The sequence below is a fragment of the Neofelis nebulosa genome, chromosome 12, assembly GCF_028018385.1.
Source record: "Neofelis nebulosa isolate mNeoNeb1 chromosome 12, mNeoNeb1.pri, whole genome shotgun sequence".
Classification (NCBI taxonomy): Eukaryota; Metazoa; Chordata; class Mammalia; order Carnivora; family Felidae; genus Neofelis; species Neofelis nebulosa.
This window is the reverse complement of record NC_080793.1, coordinates 13,161,055-13,177,410: the sequence shown is the minus strand read 5'-3', so window position 1 is coordinate 13,177,410 and position 16,356 is coordinate 13,161,055. Positions and strand designations below refer to the sequence as shown.

Below are 16,356 nucleotides of genomic sequence, written 5' to 3'. Positions count from 1 at the left end.
TTCTCTCTTGGTGTAGTGAGTTATCTCTCTACACTCATCAAGATCTACACTCATAGAGGGCAGGGTCTTTGCCTTTCTTGTTTATGGCTACATTCTCAGCCCTTAGTAGATGTCCAGATACAGACTCAATGTTCAATGGAACAATGGATGAATAAAACAGCATACACTCTCTTGCTTCTGTGCAATGGAGTCTTGTTGGCTGCTCTTGGGTGAGATGTTTTCCTGGAGCCAGATTTCGGCAGAGTGAAGATATGTGAATCCACAGGTGTGAGTAATTAATGAGTGTGGTTAAAAATTTATTGTTTTCTCAGAAAATTGCAGTTTGAGATGTGAGAGTCCTTTCTAGGTTTCTGAGATTCCCAAAACATCTTCATCCCCAACAAATAGAAAAGCATTATGAGGGCAGAGAACCAGAGAAGCAAGTCCAAGTTCTTTCTCGTGCACTCCCTTATTGGGTGGGAGCAACAGGGTGTGTTTTTCATCCTGTTCCTGGGCATGTATCTGACCCCAGTTCTGGGACCCTGTTCATCACGCTGGACTCTCACCTCCTAAGTATATTCCTATGTATTTCTTCCTCAGCCACTTGGCCCTCATGGATGTCTCCTTTTCATCTGTCACCATTCCTAAGATGCTGATAAATATGTATATTCCAGAAGAATCCATTCCCTATGCTTGGTGCATTTCACAAATGTATTTCTTCATCAATTTTAGTTGTATTGTAGCTTTCTTCTCACAGTGATGGCATATTACAGGTGTGTGGCCATCTATCACCCTCTTAATTATACCACCATCATGAGGGATGAGCTTTGTATCACCCTAGTGGCTAGGTCCTCATTTTTCTCTTATACCCATGCTCTGTTGCACGCCTTCTTCATGGAGCAGTTGTCCTTCTGTGCAGGAGCTGTCATCCCCCACTTCTTTTGTGATCTTGCTATTGTGCTGAAGTCCTCCTGCTCAGACATCTCCTGCAATAAGCTGCTTATTCTCACTGAGAGAGGACTGATCTTCATCCTGCCATTGAGTGGTGTCTTGGGCTCATATGTCTACATGGCAGGCATCATTCTGAAGAATGATTTGAGAAAGTCTCCAGAGCCTTGTCTATATGTGACTCCTACCTCTTTGTGGTGTTTTTGTACTATGGGACAATTGCTGGTATCTACTTTTTCCCTTCATCAGGCAACATAATTGCTTCTGTGAGGTACATGGTGGTCCCCCCATGCCAAACCCCTTCATTTACAGCCCGAAGAATAAGGACATGAAACATGTTCTTCAGAAAATCTTTAGAGCCAAGGATATACCTCAGTGTTGTTCGTTCAACCTTGCTGTCAGAGGTACTCATGGGGGCTGTCAACACGTCTCTTTAAAAAGTTGTAGTTTGGCCAGTTCTTATTAAGAATACTTTTAACTCTTAACCTTCTTTTCTTGGTCTCGTGTTATGCTTCCTCTCATATTTATGTTCATCTGATTGTTCTTTTTCCTTACCTGCTATCTGATTTGTGTGCATTAATGCTCTGCAGTGAAAATGCAAGCCCTCCTGTAACCTGATGAAATTCTCTGCAAGACTGTGAAACTTTGGCACCCATTTCTCTGGGCTTTAGGAAGTTTTAAAATCCTCATTTTTTCCTTTATAACCCTAGCTGGTATTGATATCAACACATATTTTTAATTTTTTAAAAGTATTTGTTTATTTTTGAGAGACAGAGTGGGGGAGGGGCAGAGGGAGAAGGAGACACATAACCTGAGGCAGGCTCCTGGCTCTGAGCTGTCAGCACAGAGCCTGACACGGGGCTCAAACTTGTGAACTGCAAGATCATGACCTGAGCCAAAGTCAGATGCTTAACCATCTGAGTCACCCAGGCACTCCTATATCAACAGATAATCTGAGTTTTCACAGTATCATTAAAGTTCACTTATTTCATGTGTGAGAAATCCAGAAGTTACCAAACTGCTATATATCTGAAAGACATGGGAGTAGCTATTACATTAATCAAGCATTTAAAGGTATATTTATTTACTCCTCAGAACATTTCTCTTACAAAGGTGCCAATATTTTTCAGATTTACAGAGAGTCAAACTAAAAGCCAGGGATATCAATTAAGCAGTTGCCCCCCAAGACTTAACCTCAGATATGTGTGAATTCAAAAAAATCATTCTGTTTAACCATATTACTTTATTGCCATTATTCTGATTTCATATATGATTGGACACTTTGGCTGTTTTATACATAAAGCATAGAGTATATACTCTTTTGTGTTCCCATTCTGTTTTGTTCTCTATAGTTATGGTTAACTCATTCTCATGGCTTTATTGTTTTCAATTGTGTCTATATTCCTTAATTTATTTATCCACTCTAGTTCTGATTGACATTGGGTAGTTCCCAGTTCAGGGCTTGTGTATATACCTCATGATGGAATTTTTGGAAGAAAATATATGTATACTTCAATTAACAGATAATATTTTTTTTTTATTTTTTTTTTTATTTTTATTTTTTTATAATTTTTTTTTCAACGTTTTTTTTTTTTTTTTTAATTTATTTTTGGGACAGAGAGAAACAGAGCATGAACAGAGGAGGGGCAGAGAGAGAGAGGGAGACACAGAATCGGAAACAGGCTCCAGTCTCCGAGCCATCAGCCCAGAGCCTGACGCGGGGCTCGAACTCACGGACCGCGAGATCGTGACCTGGCTGAAGTCGGACGCTTAACCGACTGCGCCACCCAGGCGCCCAACAGATAATATTTTTAAAAAGTTAGACAAAGTGCTTGCTTCAGTTTCCACTGCTCCCCGTAATATACTTACTCACCAACTTTTATACTGTCCATCTTCTGTACTGTACACATTCTTATGGGCTGGTAGGAGTCATGAGCTGTGGTCTGAATTTGCATTTGTCTGATAACTCATGTACTTTTACCTTCTTTGCCCATACTTACTAGGAATTTGGGTATCCTTTCTTGTAAATGGTCTGTTCTTAGTCACTTGGTGCTGTTTTATTGGGTAGTCTGTTTTTTTCTTATTGGTTTCTAGGAGTTCTTCATGTATATGTGGATTCCTGGAAATAAGCCATTTGCTGGGAATATGTATTGAGAATATATTCTTTTGTTATGTGGCTTGCTTTTTCATAATCTTTATGGGTCTTTTGAGGAACAGAGTTTATATATCCTAACTTAGTCCTATGTATTAAATTTTTTCCCTATGTGGCTAACTTTATCTATACCCAATTTAAGAGATTTTTGTCCACCAAAAGAACTTGATATTCCCCTAAATATTTATCTTAAAAAGATTCTTCTCTTGCTTTTAATATGTGTATCTAAAGTCTGTCTGGGTTCACTTTTGGTGTATTTTTTTTTTTAGGAATATTTATTTATTTATTTATTATATAATTTATTGTCAAATTGGCTAACATACAGTGTGTAAAGTATGCTCTTGGTTTTTGGGGCAGATTCCTGTGGTTCAAGGCACAGACCCAAATTAATTGTATTCTGTATGAATATCCAATAGATACATATTATAATTTATTAAAAATGCTATCTTTTCTTAGTTGATCAAGTTTGCAACATAACAAACTTCTCTGTAGTCTATCCAAGAAAATCAATTTTAATTTTTTGTCCTAGAGCTCACTTATCACAGCCCAGATAATCAAGACTTATTGTACAGCAGTTATATTTACAGCTAGACACAAAAATGAGGTAAAAAGATAAGGTCAGGATAAATGATTTACACACACGTTGCATCTCAAAGGTAGAAGCAGTAATTCCTATGTATAAAATTCATAAAATATTTTTAGTATATTTAAATAAAAGATACTATTATAAAATAATACATTGTCTTGATCTTTATCATTGCTCAAATTTTATTGTCTTGCTTAACAGTAAAAATTACAATTGAAAGTACTAATTTTCCAAACAATAAATCATGTCCATGAAAATTGTATGGTACTGAGGGGCATAGATTCTTTTAATTCTTGAATATCTACTGAATACAAAATACTCTTGTCTCTCGTGTAGTGCATTTTGTCACTTTACAGATTTGGAAACCAAGCCCTAATTAAACTTGGTTAAATGATATTGCTAAAGTCAGAGAGTAATAGTTAAGAACATAAATTAAAAGTTAAAACATATAATTTGTATTAAAACATTTTTAATTTTTAAAAAAATTGAATGCACTGTGATGAACTGAACCTTGTATTAAGAGCATCTTTAAATAGTGCCTGAGATTCAGAATAGTGTTATCAGTCTGGATATATATCAGTCTGGGTATATATATATATATATATATATATATATATATATATATATATATAGCTATATCCTATATAGGAGGAGGAGAAAAAAAAATCCATCCTTTCTCCATTCAAGGAATCAAATGATTGAATATGAGTTATCTTGGCTTTTTTTTCTTGAATTTCCATTTGAATTTTAGATTCTGCTTGACAATTAAAAAACAAAACAAAACTTGGTTTTTTATTTAGGATGGTATTCAAAATATAAAATAGCTTAAAGAGAACTAACATTTCAAAAATATTGACTCTCTAATCTGGGAACATGTATATATATCTTTTTTATTTTTATCTTCTTGTTTTCTTTCAAGACATTTTTTAGTTTTAAGATACAGGAATTACACATTTTTCATTCAAACTTTCCCTGGATATTTCATATTTGTGTGTAATTTAAAACTTTTGCAATCATTTAACTTTCATATTCAATTTTTTCTACAATATAGAAATACAGTTGACTTTTCTATGTCAAAGTCAATATATAACTATACTAAATTCACTATTCTTATAATTTGTATATTGTTTTTTGTATTTTAGGTAAGTGATAATATTATCAGTGAACAATAATTGAATTCTACCCTCTCAATATTTAGACTCCTTATTCTTTATATCTACATAATGTACTGGTTAAAATTTCTGGTACAATCTTTTGTTCTTGTAACTTTATATAATAAAATCCAGCTCAATGATTTTTAATAAGTTTAGTGAGTTGTAACTTGGATGAAATTGATAAATTCCCAGAAACATACAGCCTACCAACATTGAATGACAAAAGAATAGAAACCTTGAAGAGACCAATAACAAATAAGGAGATTGAATCAATGATCATAAACCTCCCAATATAGAAGAGCCCAGAACCAGATGGTTTCACTGGTGAATTTTATCAAATATTTAAAGAAGAATTAGCACCAGTATTCTTAAAATCTTGCAAAAAATTAAGAGAGAACACTTCCAAACTCATTTTAGAAGACAAATATTACCCCAGTATCAAAGCCAGCCAAAAGCACCATATGAAAAGAAAACTAAGAGCCAATATCTTTTGCACAGTGAAAGAAACAGTCAACAAAGCTAAAAGACAAACTGTGGAATAGGAGAAGATATTTACAAATGACACATATGATAAAGGGTTAGTATCCAAAATATGTAAGAACATATCAAACTCAACACCCAAAAAACAAGTAATCCAATTAAAAAATGGATAGTGGGTGGTGGAGAGGGGTGATGGGCATTGAGGAGGGCATTTGTTGGGAGGAGCACTGGATGTTTTATATAAGCAACGAACCACAGGAATCTACCCCAAAAAACAAGAGCATGCTTTACACCCTGTATATTAGCCAATTTGACAATAAACTATATTTTTTAAAAAAAAGGAAAGACAGTATTTACAAATAGGAAAAAAAAATGGACAGATGACATGAATAGACATTTCTCCAAAGAAGACATCAGATGGCCAACCTACACATGAAAAGATACTCAACATCACTTATCATCAGGGAAATGCAAATCAAAACTACAATGAGATATCATCTCACACCAGTCAGAATGGCTAAAATCAAAAACACAAGAAACAAGTGTTGATGAGGATGTGGAGAAAAAGCAACCCTCTTGCACTGCTGGTGGGAATGCAACCTGGTGCAGCCACTGTAAAAAACAGTATGCGGTTTCCTTAAAAAGTTAAAAATAGAACTCTCCTATGACCCAGTAATAGCACTACTGGGTATCTACCCAAAAAATAGAAAAACAGTAATTCAAAGGGGGTACAGACACTCCTATGTTTAGAGCAGCATTATTTACAAAAGCCACATTATGGAAAGAGCCCAAGTGTCCACTGATAGATAAGTGGATAAAAAAGAGAACACACACACACACACACACACACACACACAGAGGAATATTGTTCAGCCATAAAAAAAAAATGAAATCTTGTCATTTGCAGTGACATGGATGGAGCTAGAGAGTATAATTCTAAGGAAATAAATTAGTTACAGAAAGACAAATACCACATTATTTCACTCATATGTGGAATTTAAGAAACCAAACAAATGAGCAAAGGGGAGAAGAGAGAGAGAGAGAGAGAGAGAGAGAGAGAGAGAGAGAGAGACCAAGAAAGAGAGTCTTAACTACAGAGAACAAACTGATGGTTAACAGAGAGGAGATAGGTAAAGAATTGGTGAGGGGCGCCTGGGTGGCGCAGTCGGTTAAGCGTCCGACTTCAGCCAGGTCACGATCTCGCGGTCCGTGAGTTCGAGCCCCGCGTCGGGCTCTGGGCTGATGGCTCGGAGCCTGGAGCCTGTTTCCGATTCTGTGTCTCCCTCTCTCTCTGCCCCTCCCCCGTTCATGCTCTGTCTCTCTCTGTCCCAAAATAAATAAAAAAAAAAGTTGAAAAAAAAAAAATTTAAAAAAAAGAATTGGTGAAATAGGTGATGGGGATTAAGGAGAACACTTGTTGTGATGAACACTGGGTGATATACGGAACTGTTAAATCAGTATATTGTACACCTGAAACTAATGTAATACTGTATATTAGCTATACTGGTATTAAAATAAAAAAATAAAGCCAATATCTTAATGAACATAAATGCAAAAGTCCTGAACAAAATACTAGCAGACCAAATTCAAAAGCACATTAAAGGTATCATACACCATGACCAAGTGGGATTTATCCCTGGGATGCAAAGATGGTTCAACATATCAAATCAATTAATGGAATATACCACATTAACAAAGTAAAGAAGAAAAAACACATATCATCTCAATAGTTGAAGAAAAAGGATTTGACAAAATTCAACACACTTTTATGAAAAAAACTCTCAAAAAACTAGGCGTAGAAGGAATTTACTTCAACATGATAAAGTTTATATAGGATAAGCCCACAACCAATATTATATTTAATAGTGAAAAGCTGAAAGCTTTTCTTCTAAGATCAGTAACAAGACTGGGATGCCCACTCTTGCCACTTCTATTTAACATAGTACTGGAAGATCTAGTCAGAGGAATTAGAGGTGATATTTATAACTATAAAGGTTGTTAGTTAACTTAAAGGAGAACAAAGTGGGAGGCATTTCACTCCCTGATTTAAAAACTTACTGTAAAGCTTCAATCATCAAGAAAGTGTAGCACTGACATAATAATAGACATATAGAACAATGAAACAGAATTGAGGGCCCAGAAATAAACCTCATTAAGGAATAAGCCTTATTTTTGTGGTCAACTGGTTTTTGACACAGGTGTGAAGGCAATTCAATGGGGAAAGGATAATCTTTTCAACACATAGTGCTAGGCAACATGGATATCCCCATGCAAAACCCTCAACTTAGACCCTTACTTAATACCATACACAAAAAAAACTTAACTCAAATTGGGTCACATACTGAAATATAAGAACTATAAGGGTTTTAGAAAAAAATAAGAGAAACTATGTGTTTCCTTGGGTTAGGCAAAGATTGCTTAATGATTCATAAAAGAAAAAAATTAGAAATTGGACTTCATCAAAGTTCAAAACTTCTGCTCCAAGAGACAAACCATTAAGACAATGAAAACAAAGGGGTGCCTGGGTGGCTCAATCAGTTAAGCATCTGACTCTTGATTTCTGCTCAGGTCACGATCTCACGGTTAGTGAGTTCGAGCCCCACATCAGGCTCTGTGCTGACAGCGTGGAGCCTGCTTGAGATTCCCTCTCTCTGTGTGACTGCCCTGCTCTTGCACGTGCTCTCTCTCTCTTTCTCTCGAAGAAAGGAAGGAAGGAAGGAAGGAAGGAAGGAAGGAAGGAAGGAAGGAAGGAAGGAAGGAAGGAACTGAAAAGAAAGATACAGATTAGGAGAAAATATTTGAAAATTATGTGTATGATGAGGGTCCAGTCTCCACTTAGAATAGATAGAAAACTTCATACACAAATATCCCATGCTGTAGTGCATGTGCTGTCAAGACGGGAAGAAGAACAGGAAGAAGAGCAGTGCAGACACAGTGAGAGGTAGCATTCAGAGAACAGGTTGTGAGTGAATAAAGAGTTCACATGGCTTTAATCCTGAACCGGGTACCAGACAGTTCTAGGCCACCTTCTCCTCTACCTCCTACTCCAACACCCTCTTCCTTGACCCTGGAATCCTGGTATTGCTGGTACTCAGACACCAGGTCATTCATGCTGCTCTTGGCCTAAGTGAGCTTCATCTCATCCATGCCTTCCCTCGTGTACCAGTGCAGGAAGGCCCTGCACTTGAACAAGGCCATGAACTCCCATGAGATGTGCACTGAACACAGCTGTGCTGTGAGATGTGCTCCTGGGTGGTGGTGCTGCTGCTACTGGAGGTGGTGGACATTTTTGGCTCCTGGGGCTGAATGTCACAGACAGATATTTTTACATCATTAGGATCCATTTTCATTCTTTTGCATGTGGATATCCAGTTTCTTGACACCACTTATTGAAGAGACTATCCTTTACTTATTGTGTATACACTTGGCTCCCTTGTCAAGGATTAGTTGATGGCATATGCATGGGTTTATGTCTGGGCTCTATTCTGTTCCATGGTCTACACGGTTTTATGCCAGTAACATATATTGTTGATTACTATAGGTCTGTATTATAAAGTCAGGAAGTGTGATGCCTCCCACATTGTTCATTTTTCTCAAGTTTGCTTTGGCTTTTGTGGCTCTCTTGCAGTTCTCTAAGAATGGAATGAATGGTGGCAGTGGAATATGTGCTTTAATGCAGTTTGGGGTTAGTGGTTTGGGAGTCTACAAAGGCTAGTACTACTCTATCTGTGCCTTTTTGTGATGTATGGAGAGACAGATTCCATTGATGGATTCTTCAGAGGTCAAGGGTGTTCGTGGCCCCTCCACCTTCTCATGACCAGGCAGAGGGGAGGCTGATGTGTCACTGATTTTAGGGACACTTTCTTCTGGGACCCTTTTGTCCCTGCATAGAATCCATCTCAAGAGGGAGGCAAGAAATTGCACAATTAGTTCTGTTGGCTTCTTCTCTAACAGAAGGTTGGGGTTGTGTTCCCCTGGGTCTTTTTCTTGTTGGTAAATGTGAATCTTCCTGCTCGTTATTCCAGTGCTTGTGAACAGGAATGAAAGGTGTTAAAGACCATTAGGCCATAAGAGAGGAGGCATCTCTAGAGGGAGGCAAGAAATTGCACAATTAGTTCTGTTGGCTTCTTCTCTAACAGAAGGTTGGGGTTGTGTTCCCCTGGGTCTTTTTCTTGTTGGTAAATGTGAATCTTCCTGCTCGTTATTCCAGTGCTTGTGAACAGGAATGAAAGGTGTTAAAGACTATTAGGCCATAAGAGAAGTGTATTCAGGTAACAGCCTGGACCAGCAAGAATTGGCATCCACTGGAGGAAGGTGAGGAACCATCACTTGGCCTAGAAATGTGTGTGTATGTGAGGACTAGAGACAGAAAGAGAAAATGGGTGTTTACATTGCTTGTGTTTTTAGAGGCTAAGTGACTTTCACACTGACCTCTATGATACTGCTAGCCACATGTGGTCATAAAGTTAAATTTAATTAAAATTAACTGAAATTACAATTTTAGTTCCTCAGTTTCAGTAGCTCTATTTCAAGTCTTCAGTCACATGGGGCTAGTGCTGCTATAGTGGACAATGTAGATACAGAGCATTTCTACCATGGTAGAAAGTCCTAATGTATAGTGCTAATAGTAGACCGTGGAGGGCTGGAAATCTTTTGCTAATGTGTGCATGTGTGCTTGTGTGTGTTTGTGTGTGTGCATGTGTGTGCGTGTGTGGTTTGTGAGTTCCCTGGATGACTGGATGTGGTGTTTGTATAATTTTTTAAAAAATATAATTTACTGTCAAATTGGCTTACCTGTAACACCCAGTGCTCATCCCAACAAGTGCCGTCTTCAATGGCCATCACCCATTTTCCCCTCTCCCCACCACCCCCCCCATCCACCCTCAGTTTGTTTTCTGTATTTAAGAGTCTCTTGTGGTTTGCCTCCCTCCCTCTCAGTTTGTAACTATTTCTTCTCCTTCCCTTCCCCCATGGTCTTCTGTTAAGTTTCTCAAGATCCACATATGAGTTAAAACATATGCTATTTGTCCTTCTCTGAGTGACTTCTTTCACTCAGCATAATACCAACCCTCTTGCACTGTTGGTGGGAATGCAAACTGGTGCAGCCGTTCTGGAAAACAGTGTGGCGGTTCCTCAAAAAATAGAACTACCTTACGACCCAACAATAGCATTACTAGGAATTTACCCGAAGGATACAGGAGTGCTGATGCATAAGGGCACATGTACCACAATGTTTATAGCAGTGTTTTCAACAATAGCCAAATTATGGAAAGAGCCTAAATGTCCATCAAATGATGAATGGATAAAGAAAATGTGCTTTATATGTACAATGGAATACTACTGGGCAATGAGAATGAAATCCTGCCATTTGCAGCAACGTGGATGGACTTGGAAGGTATTATGCTGAGTGCATGATTTTTTTAAACAGCTTTATTGAGGTGTAACTGATACAAAAATCTGTATAAAGTTAATGTATACAATTTAATGAGTTTGGACCTATGCATATACATTTGAAGCTATCACCACAATCAAGGCAATAGACATATCCATCACATCCCAAAATTTCCTTGTGCCCCCTCTTTTTTTGAGGTTAAAATAGCTTAAAATGAGATCTACTCTTTTCATGAATTTTGAAGTGCACAATAAAGTACTGTGGACTGCAGGCACTATGCTGTATACCAGGCCTCTAGAACTAATTCATCTTTAATAACGAAAACTTTATATCAATAACAGCTCTACCTTTCTCCCCCTCCCCTTGGTAACTACTGTTTATTCCCTGTTTCTACGAGTTTGACCCTTTTAGATACCTCATAAAAGTGAAATCATGCAATATTTGTCCTTCTGTAACTGGCTTATTTCATTTAGTATAATGTCCTCCAGGTTCATCCATGTTGTCACAGATAGAAGGATTTCCTTCGTATTTAAGGCAGAATAATATTCCATTGTATGTTTATACCACATTTTCTCTACCCATTCTTCTCATTTGGTTGTTTCTATAACTTAATTATTGTGAATAGGACTGCAGTAAACATGGAAGTGCAGATATATCTTTGAGATCCTGATTTCAGTCCTTTCTGGTATATGCCCACAAGTGAGATAGCAAGATCATGTTGCAATTCTATTTTTAATGTTTTAGGGAAACTCCATTCTGTTTTCCATAGCAGCTGAGCATTTTACAGCCCCCAAACAACATAGAAGGGTTCCTTCTGCATGTTTTTTAAAGTTGTGTGTGACAAAATATTTCATCTTAAGGAGGAATGTAAGTTAGTATGAATCCATGCAAACTTCTACACTTTTGAACTAGAGATGAGTATAGGTCAGAGAGAGCCAAAGCATAGGACCTTGGGTTTGTTTCTGTGTTACTCTGTGTGTCTGTTTTTGTGTCTAACACACTCACATATGTGCGGGACATAGCAATATGTGTATGCACTCGACTTAGGGAAACAGCCCCAGAGTCTTGTCTCAGCCCTCTTGTCTTGTCTCCTCTTGTCTCAGCCCTAGACATAAACAGGAAGCTCTAAGCAAAGTCCTCTTTATGCTAAGTTGGTGGCAATTTGTCCATGTGGTTTGAAGACTACTGAACTTCTCCAGGGCCCCCAATTTTCTTCATTGACCTTCAGTAATTTCCAAATTTCCACTTTGGGGAACATGGTGTAGTTAATTCTGGAACCTTGTCTAGTTACTCAGATGACTATGAATTCTGATATAACTCCTCAGTCCAATACCATCTGTAATATCTTGATTCTCTGGCCACACCATTGGGCAAATTCTCATGTCACTCACATTGCATGTGTGCTTAGAACTTAGCCATTTTGGGGGCACCTGGGTGGCTCAGTTGGTTAAGCATCCAACTTTGGCTCAGGTCGTGATCATCGAGCTATGCATTGGGCTCTCTACTGTCAGCACAGAGCCTACTTCATATCCTCTGTCCTCCTCTCTCTTTACCCCTCCCTGCTGGTTCTCTCTCTCCCAAAATAAATAAATAAACTTAAAAAGAAAAGAACTCAGCCATTTTGAAGTACTGGAGATAAAAGGGGAGAGAGATGATGGCAGACATGAAGAAGTTATTTATTGGAAAATTTATTTAAAATGCGGTGAGTCAATTGCTGCGGATGAAGTAATCTTCAGGGGCCATGGTCTGGGCCTTCACTGTTTCCCTGAATGTATGAGAGAGACCACAGAAGTAAACACATTTTCAGTAAGCTATTTGATTTTGCTTGATGGCCTATTCATACCTCCGTTATCTTGAATTCCTGACCTGTGGTCTTGGTCACTCATCCTGCCAAAACAGTGAGTTTATTTATTTTTTGGTCACCCTTCATTCATTCATTCATTCATTCATTCATAAAAGATTTTATTTTTAAGTAATCTCTACACCTAACGTGGGGTTTGAACTCACGACCTCGAGATCAAGAGTCTCATGCTCTCTACCAACTGAGCCAGCAAGACACCCCTGACTATTATCTTTAGTCAATAATTTATTAACTCTTGCTGATATATTTTCCAACTTAAAGGTTTTTTTTTATTTTGGTGAAATATGCATAACATAAAATTTACCATGTAAGTAATTTTTTAAGTGTGCAGTTCTGTGGCATTATGTACGTTTACAACATCACCACCATCTACTTCCAGAACTTTTTTATCTTCTCAAACTGAAACTGTATACACTGAACAATAATTTCTCATTTCTCTTCTCCCTAACTGCTGACCACCACCATTCTACTTTTTGTCTCTATGAATTTGACCATTCTAGGATCTCATGTAAGTGGAATCATACAGTATTTATACTTTGGTGACTGACTTATTTTAGTCAGCATAATGTCAAGGTTCATCCAGGTTGTAGCAGGAGTCAGGATTTCCTTCCTTCCATTCCATTGTATGTATATACCACATTGTGTTTATCCATTTATTTGTCAATGGACACAGGTTGTTTCCATCTTTGGCTGTCATGAATAATGCTGTTTTGAGAAAGAATGAAATCATGCCATTTGCAGCAATGTGGATGAAACTGGAAGGTATTATGCTGAGTGAAATAAGTCAGTCAGAGAAGGACAGATGTCATTTGTTTTCACTCATATGTGGATCTTGAGAAACTTAACAGAAGGCCATGGGGGAAGGGAAGTGGAAAAAATAGTTACAAACAGAGAGGGAGGGAGGCCAAAAAAACCACAAGAAGCTCTTAAATACAGAGAACAAATTGAGGGTGGATGGGGGGATGGGGGAGAGGGGAAAATTGGTGATGGGCATTGAGGAGGGCACTTATTGGGATGAGCACTGGGTGTTGTATGTAAGCCAATTTGAGAATAAATTATATTCATAAAAAATGAATACTGCTGCTTTGAACATGGGTGTACAAATATTTAAGAACCTTATTTCAATTGTTTTGGATATATACCCAGAAGTGGAACTTCTGGATTTATGATAATTCTGTGCTTAATTTTTTTAGGAACTGCCATAGTGTTTTTCATAATAACTGCACCATTTTACATGTACCAGCAATACACAAGTGTTCCAATTTCTCCACATCCTCATCAACACTAATTTCCTTCCTTCCTTGCTTCCTTCCTTCCTTCCTCCCTCCATCCCTCCATTTTTCTCTTTTCTTTTCTTTTCTTTTTTCTTTTCTTTTCTTTTTCTTTTCTTTTCTTTTCTTTTCTTTTCTTTTCTTTTCTTTTCTTTTCTTTTCTTTTCTTTTCTTTTCTTTTCTTTTCTTTTCTTTTCTTTTCTTTTCTTTTCTTTTCTTTTCTTTTCTTTTCTTTTCTTTCCCTTCCCTTCCCTTCCCTTCCCTTCCCTTCCCTTCCCTTCCCTTCCCTTCCCTTCCCTTCCCTTCCCTTTCTTTGTGATGATAGTCATTATAATGGTGTGAAGTGAGTTTGTGTATTGAGGGCTTATTTTGTACATGGTATGTTTCTTTAATCTTCTCAATGCTTAAGTGGCAAGCATGTGTATGTGTGTATGTGACAGACAGAGAGACAAAGATAGAGACAGAGACAGAGAGACAGAGAAGGCAAGCAACAATCAGGATAAGCAAGAACCAGATGCAAGCTCATAAGCAGTCTGGCTGCAGAGCTATGCTCTTCATCAGTGCTGTGAGGCTGCTTACTCGAATGTGGGCTCCCCAGAGGAAGGGATTTATTCATTACTTTCTTCCTAGTGCCTATCACAGTGTCTCCACATGTGTAAAAAACAAAATCAAAAAAGAATGAGTTGTTCCTGATTTTGACTGAAGAGTTTGGTGTCACATACTTTCTCCAAGTGACTGTCAAGGTTCACACAAATCTCATTGCATCCCTCTCACGAGACTGGACGAGGCATCCATATGTGAATTGCAAGGCAATATTTGCCTGAATGCTGACAGTCACTTGGAGAAAATATGTGACTATACAGTAATTGCTATGCATAGTATTTCTAAGTACTGTCATTTCCCATTTCTCTTTATTCCTAGAGGAGAGAAAGCAGCATGAGGAGGGAGAACCATAGCAGCGTGTCTGAGTTCCTCCTCCTGGGGCTCCCCATCTGGCCAGAGCAGCAGGCCGTGTTCTTCGCCCTGTTCCTGGGCATGTACCTGATCACGGTGCTGGGGAACCTGCTCATCATCCTGCTCATCAGGCTGGACTCCCGCCTCCACACCCCCATGTACTTCTTCCTCAGCCACTTGGCCTTCACTGATGTCTCTTTCTCTTCTGTCACTGTCCCAAAGATGCTGATGAACATGCAGACTGAGCACCTATCAATCTCCTATCCAGGATGTATTTCACAGATGTATTTTTATATACTTTTCGGTTGTGTTGATAATCTCCTTCTTGCAGTGATGGCATATGACAGGTATGTAGCCATCTGTCATCCTCTATACTACACCACCATCATGAAGGAGGATCTGTGTGTGCTGCTGGTGGCTGGCTCCTGGATTCTCTCCTGTGGCAGTGCCCTCTTACACACCCTCCTCCTGACCCAGGTGTCCTTCTGTGCTGACAACATCATCCCCCACTTTTTCTGTAGCCTCCCCATCCTACTCAGGCTGTCCTGTTCAAACACCTCTCTTAATGAGCTGGTCATATTTACTGCAGGGGCTGCAGTTGTCATTTTCCCGTTGACTGGCATCCTGGTCTCTTATGGACGCATTGGGGCTTCTATTCTGAAGGTGCCCACTACCAAAGGTATCTGCAAAGCCTCGTCCACCTGTGGCTCCCACCTATCTGTAGTGTCTCTATTCTATGGAACAATTATGGCACTGTACTTTTCTCCCGCATCGAGCAACTCCAATGACAATGACATGATTGCCTCACTGATGTATACAGTGGTCACCCCCATGTTGAACCCCTTCATCTACAGCCTAAGGAACAGAGACATGAAATTGGCTCTGGAGATTCTTTTCAGAAACAACATTGTTTTCACCAAGTGAGAATCACCTAATTGTATTACTTTACCCACTGACCTTGTTAGAGATGACTTCTTGCAAAATTGTTTGTTGACTATCCATGTCTCTTGCATTTTCCCAACTACTCTTTAAATGGACAGTTACGTTATAGGACCTGACCCCTTTCACTTTGGTCATACCTAGCTTTTAATTATAACCCACAGTTTCTATTTGTTGAAGTAAATGAGATATAAACAAGCTCCTTATTTCTTGTTTCTTGTCTACAAATATTCAGTCAAGTTTCTAATGTTTAATTTTAGAAAGTCCAGAATGCTTACCTTCTAAATGCAGTAGCTAGATAATAAAGTGATTTTGATGGTTTGTTAAAACTTAAATGAACTTGGGGCGCCTGGGTGGCGCAGTCGGTTAAGCGTCCGACTTCAGCCAGGTCACGATCTCGCGGTCTGTGAGTTCGAGCCCCGCGTCAGGCTCTGGGCTGATGGCTCGGAGCCTGGAGCCTGTTTCCGATTCTGTGTCTCCCTCTCTCTCTGCTCCTCCCCCGTTCATGCTCTGTCTCTCTCTGTCCCAAAAATAAATAAAAAACGTTGAAAAAAAAAAAAAACTTAAATGAACTTTAATTTGATTGTGCCTGTGACAAGAAGTTAATAGGGGAGCACAGAGGAGTCAATTCAATTACCAA

The 16,356-nt window shown here is 38.5% G+C and overlaps 1 protein-coding gene and 1 non-coding gene across 2 annotated transcripts; one reads left to right on the top strand and one right to left on the bottom strand.

Annotated features, from left to right (window-relative positions):
* The first annotated feature begins 396 nt into the window (after positions 1-396).
* On the top strand, positions 397-15,701 carry LOC131491385 (olfactory receptor 1J4-like). Its single transcript, XM_058694242.1, is given in 5 exon segments — positions 397-517; positions 520-551; positions 554-716; positions 719-884; positions 14,759-15,701. Coding segments are annotated over 5 exon segments (1,425 nt in total).
* On the bottom strand, positions 12,674-12,748 carry TRNAK-CUU (transfer RNA lysine (anticodon CUU)). Its single transcript has one exon. It is a non-coding gene; the product is annotated as a tRNA-Lys (tRNA).
* Positions 15,702-16,356: the final 655 nt, after the last annotated feature.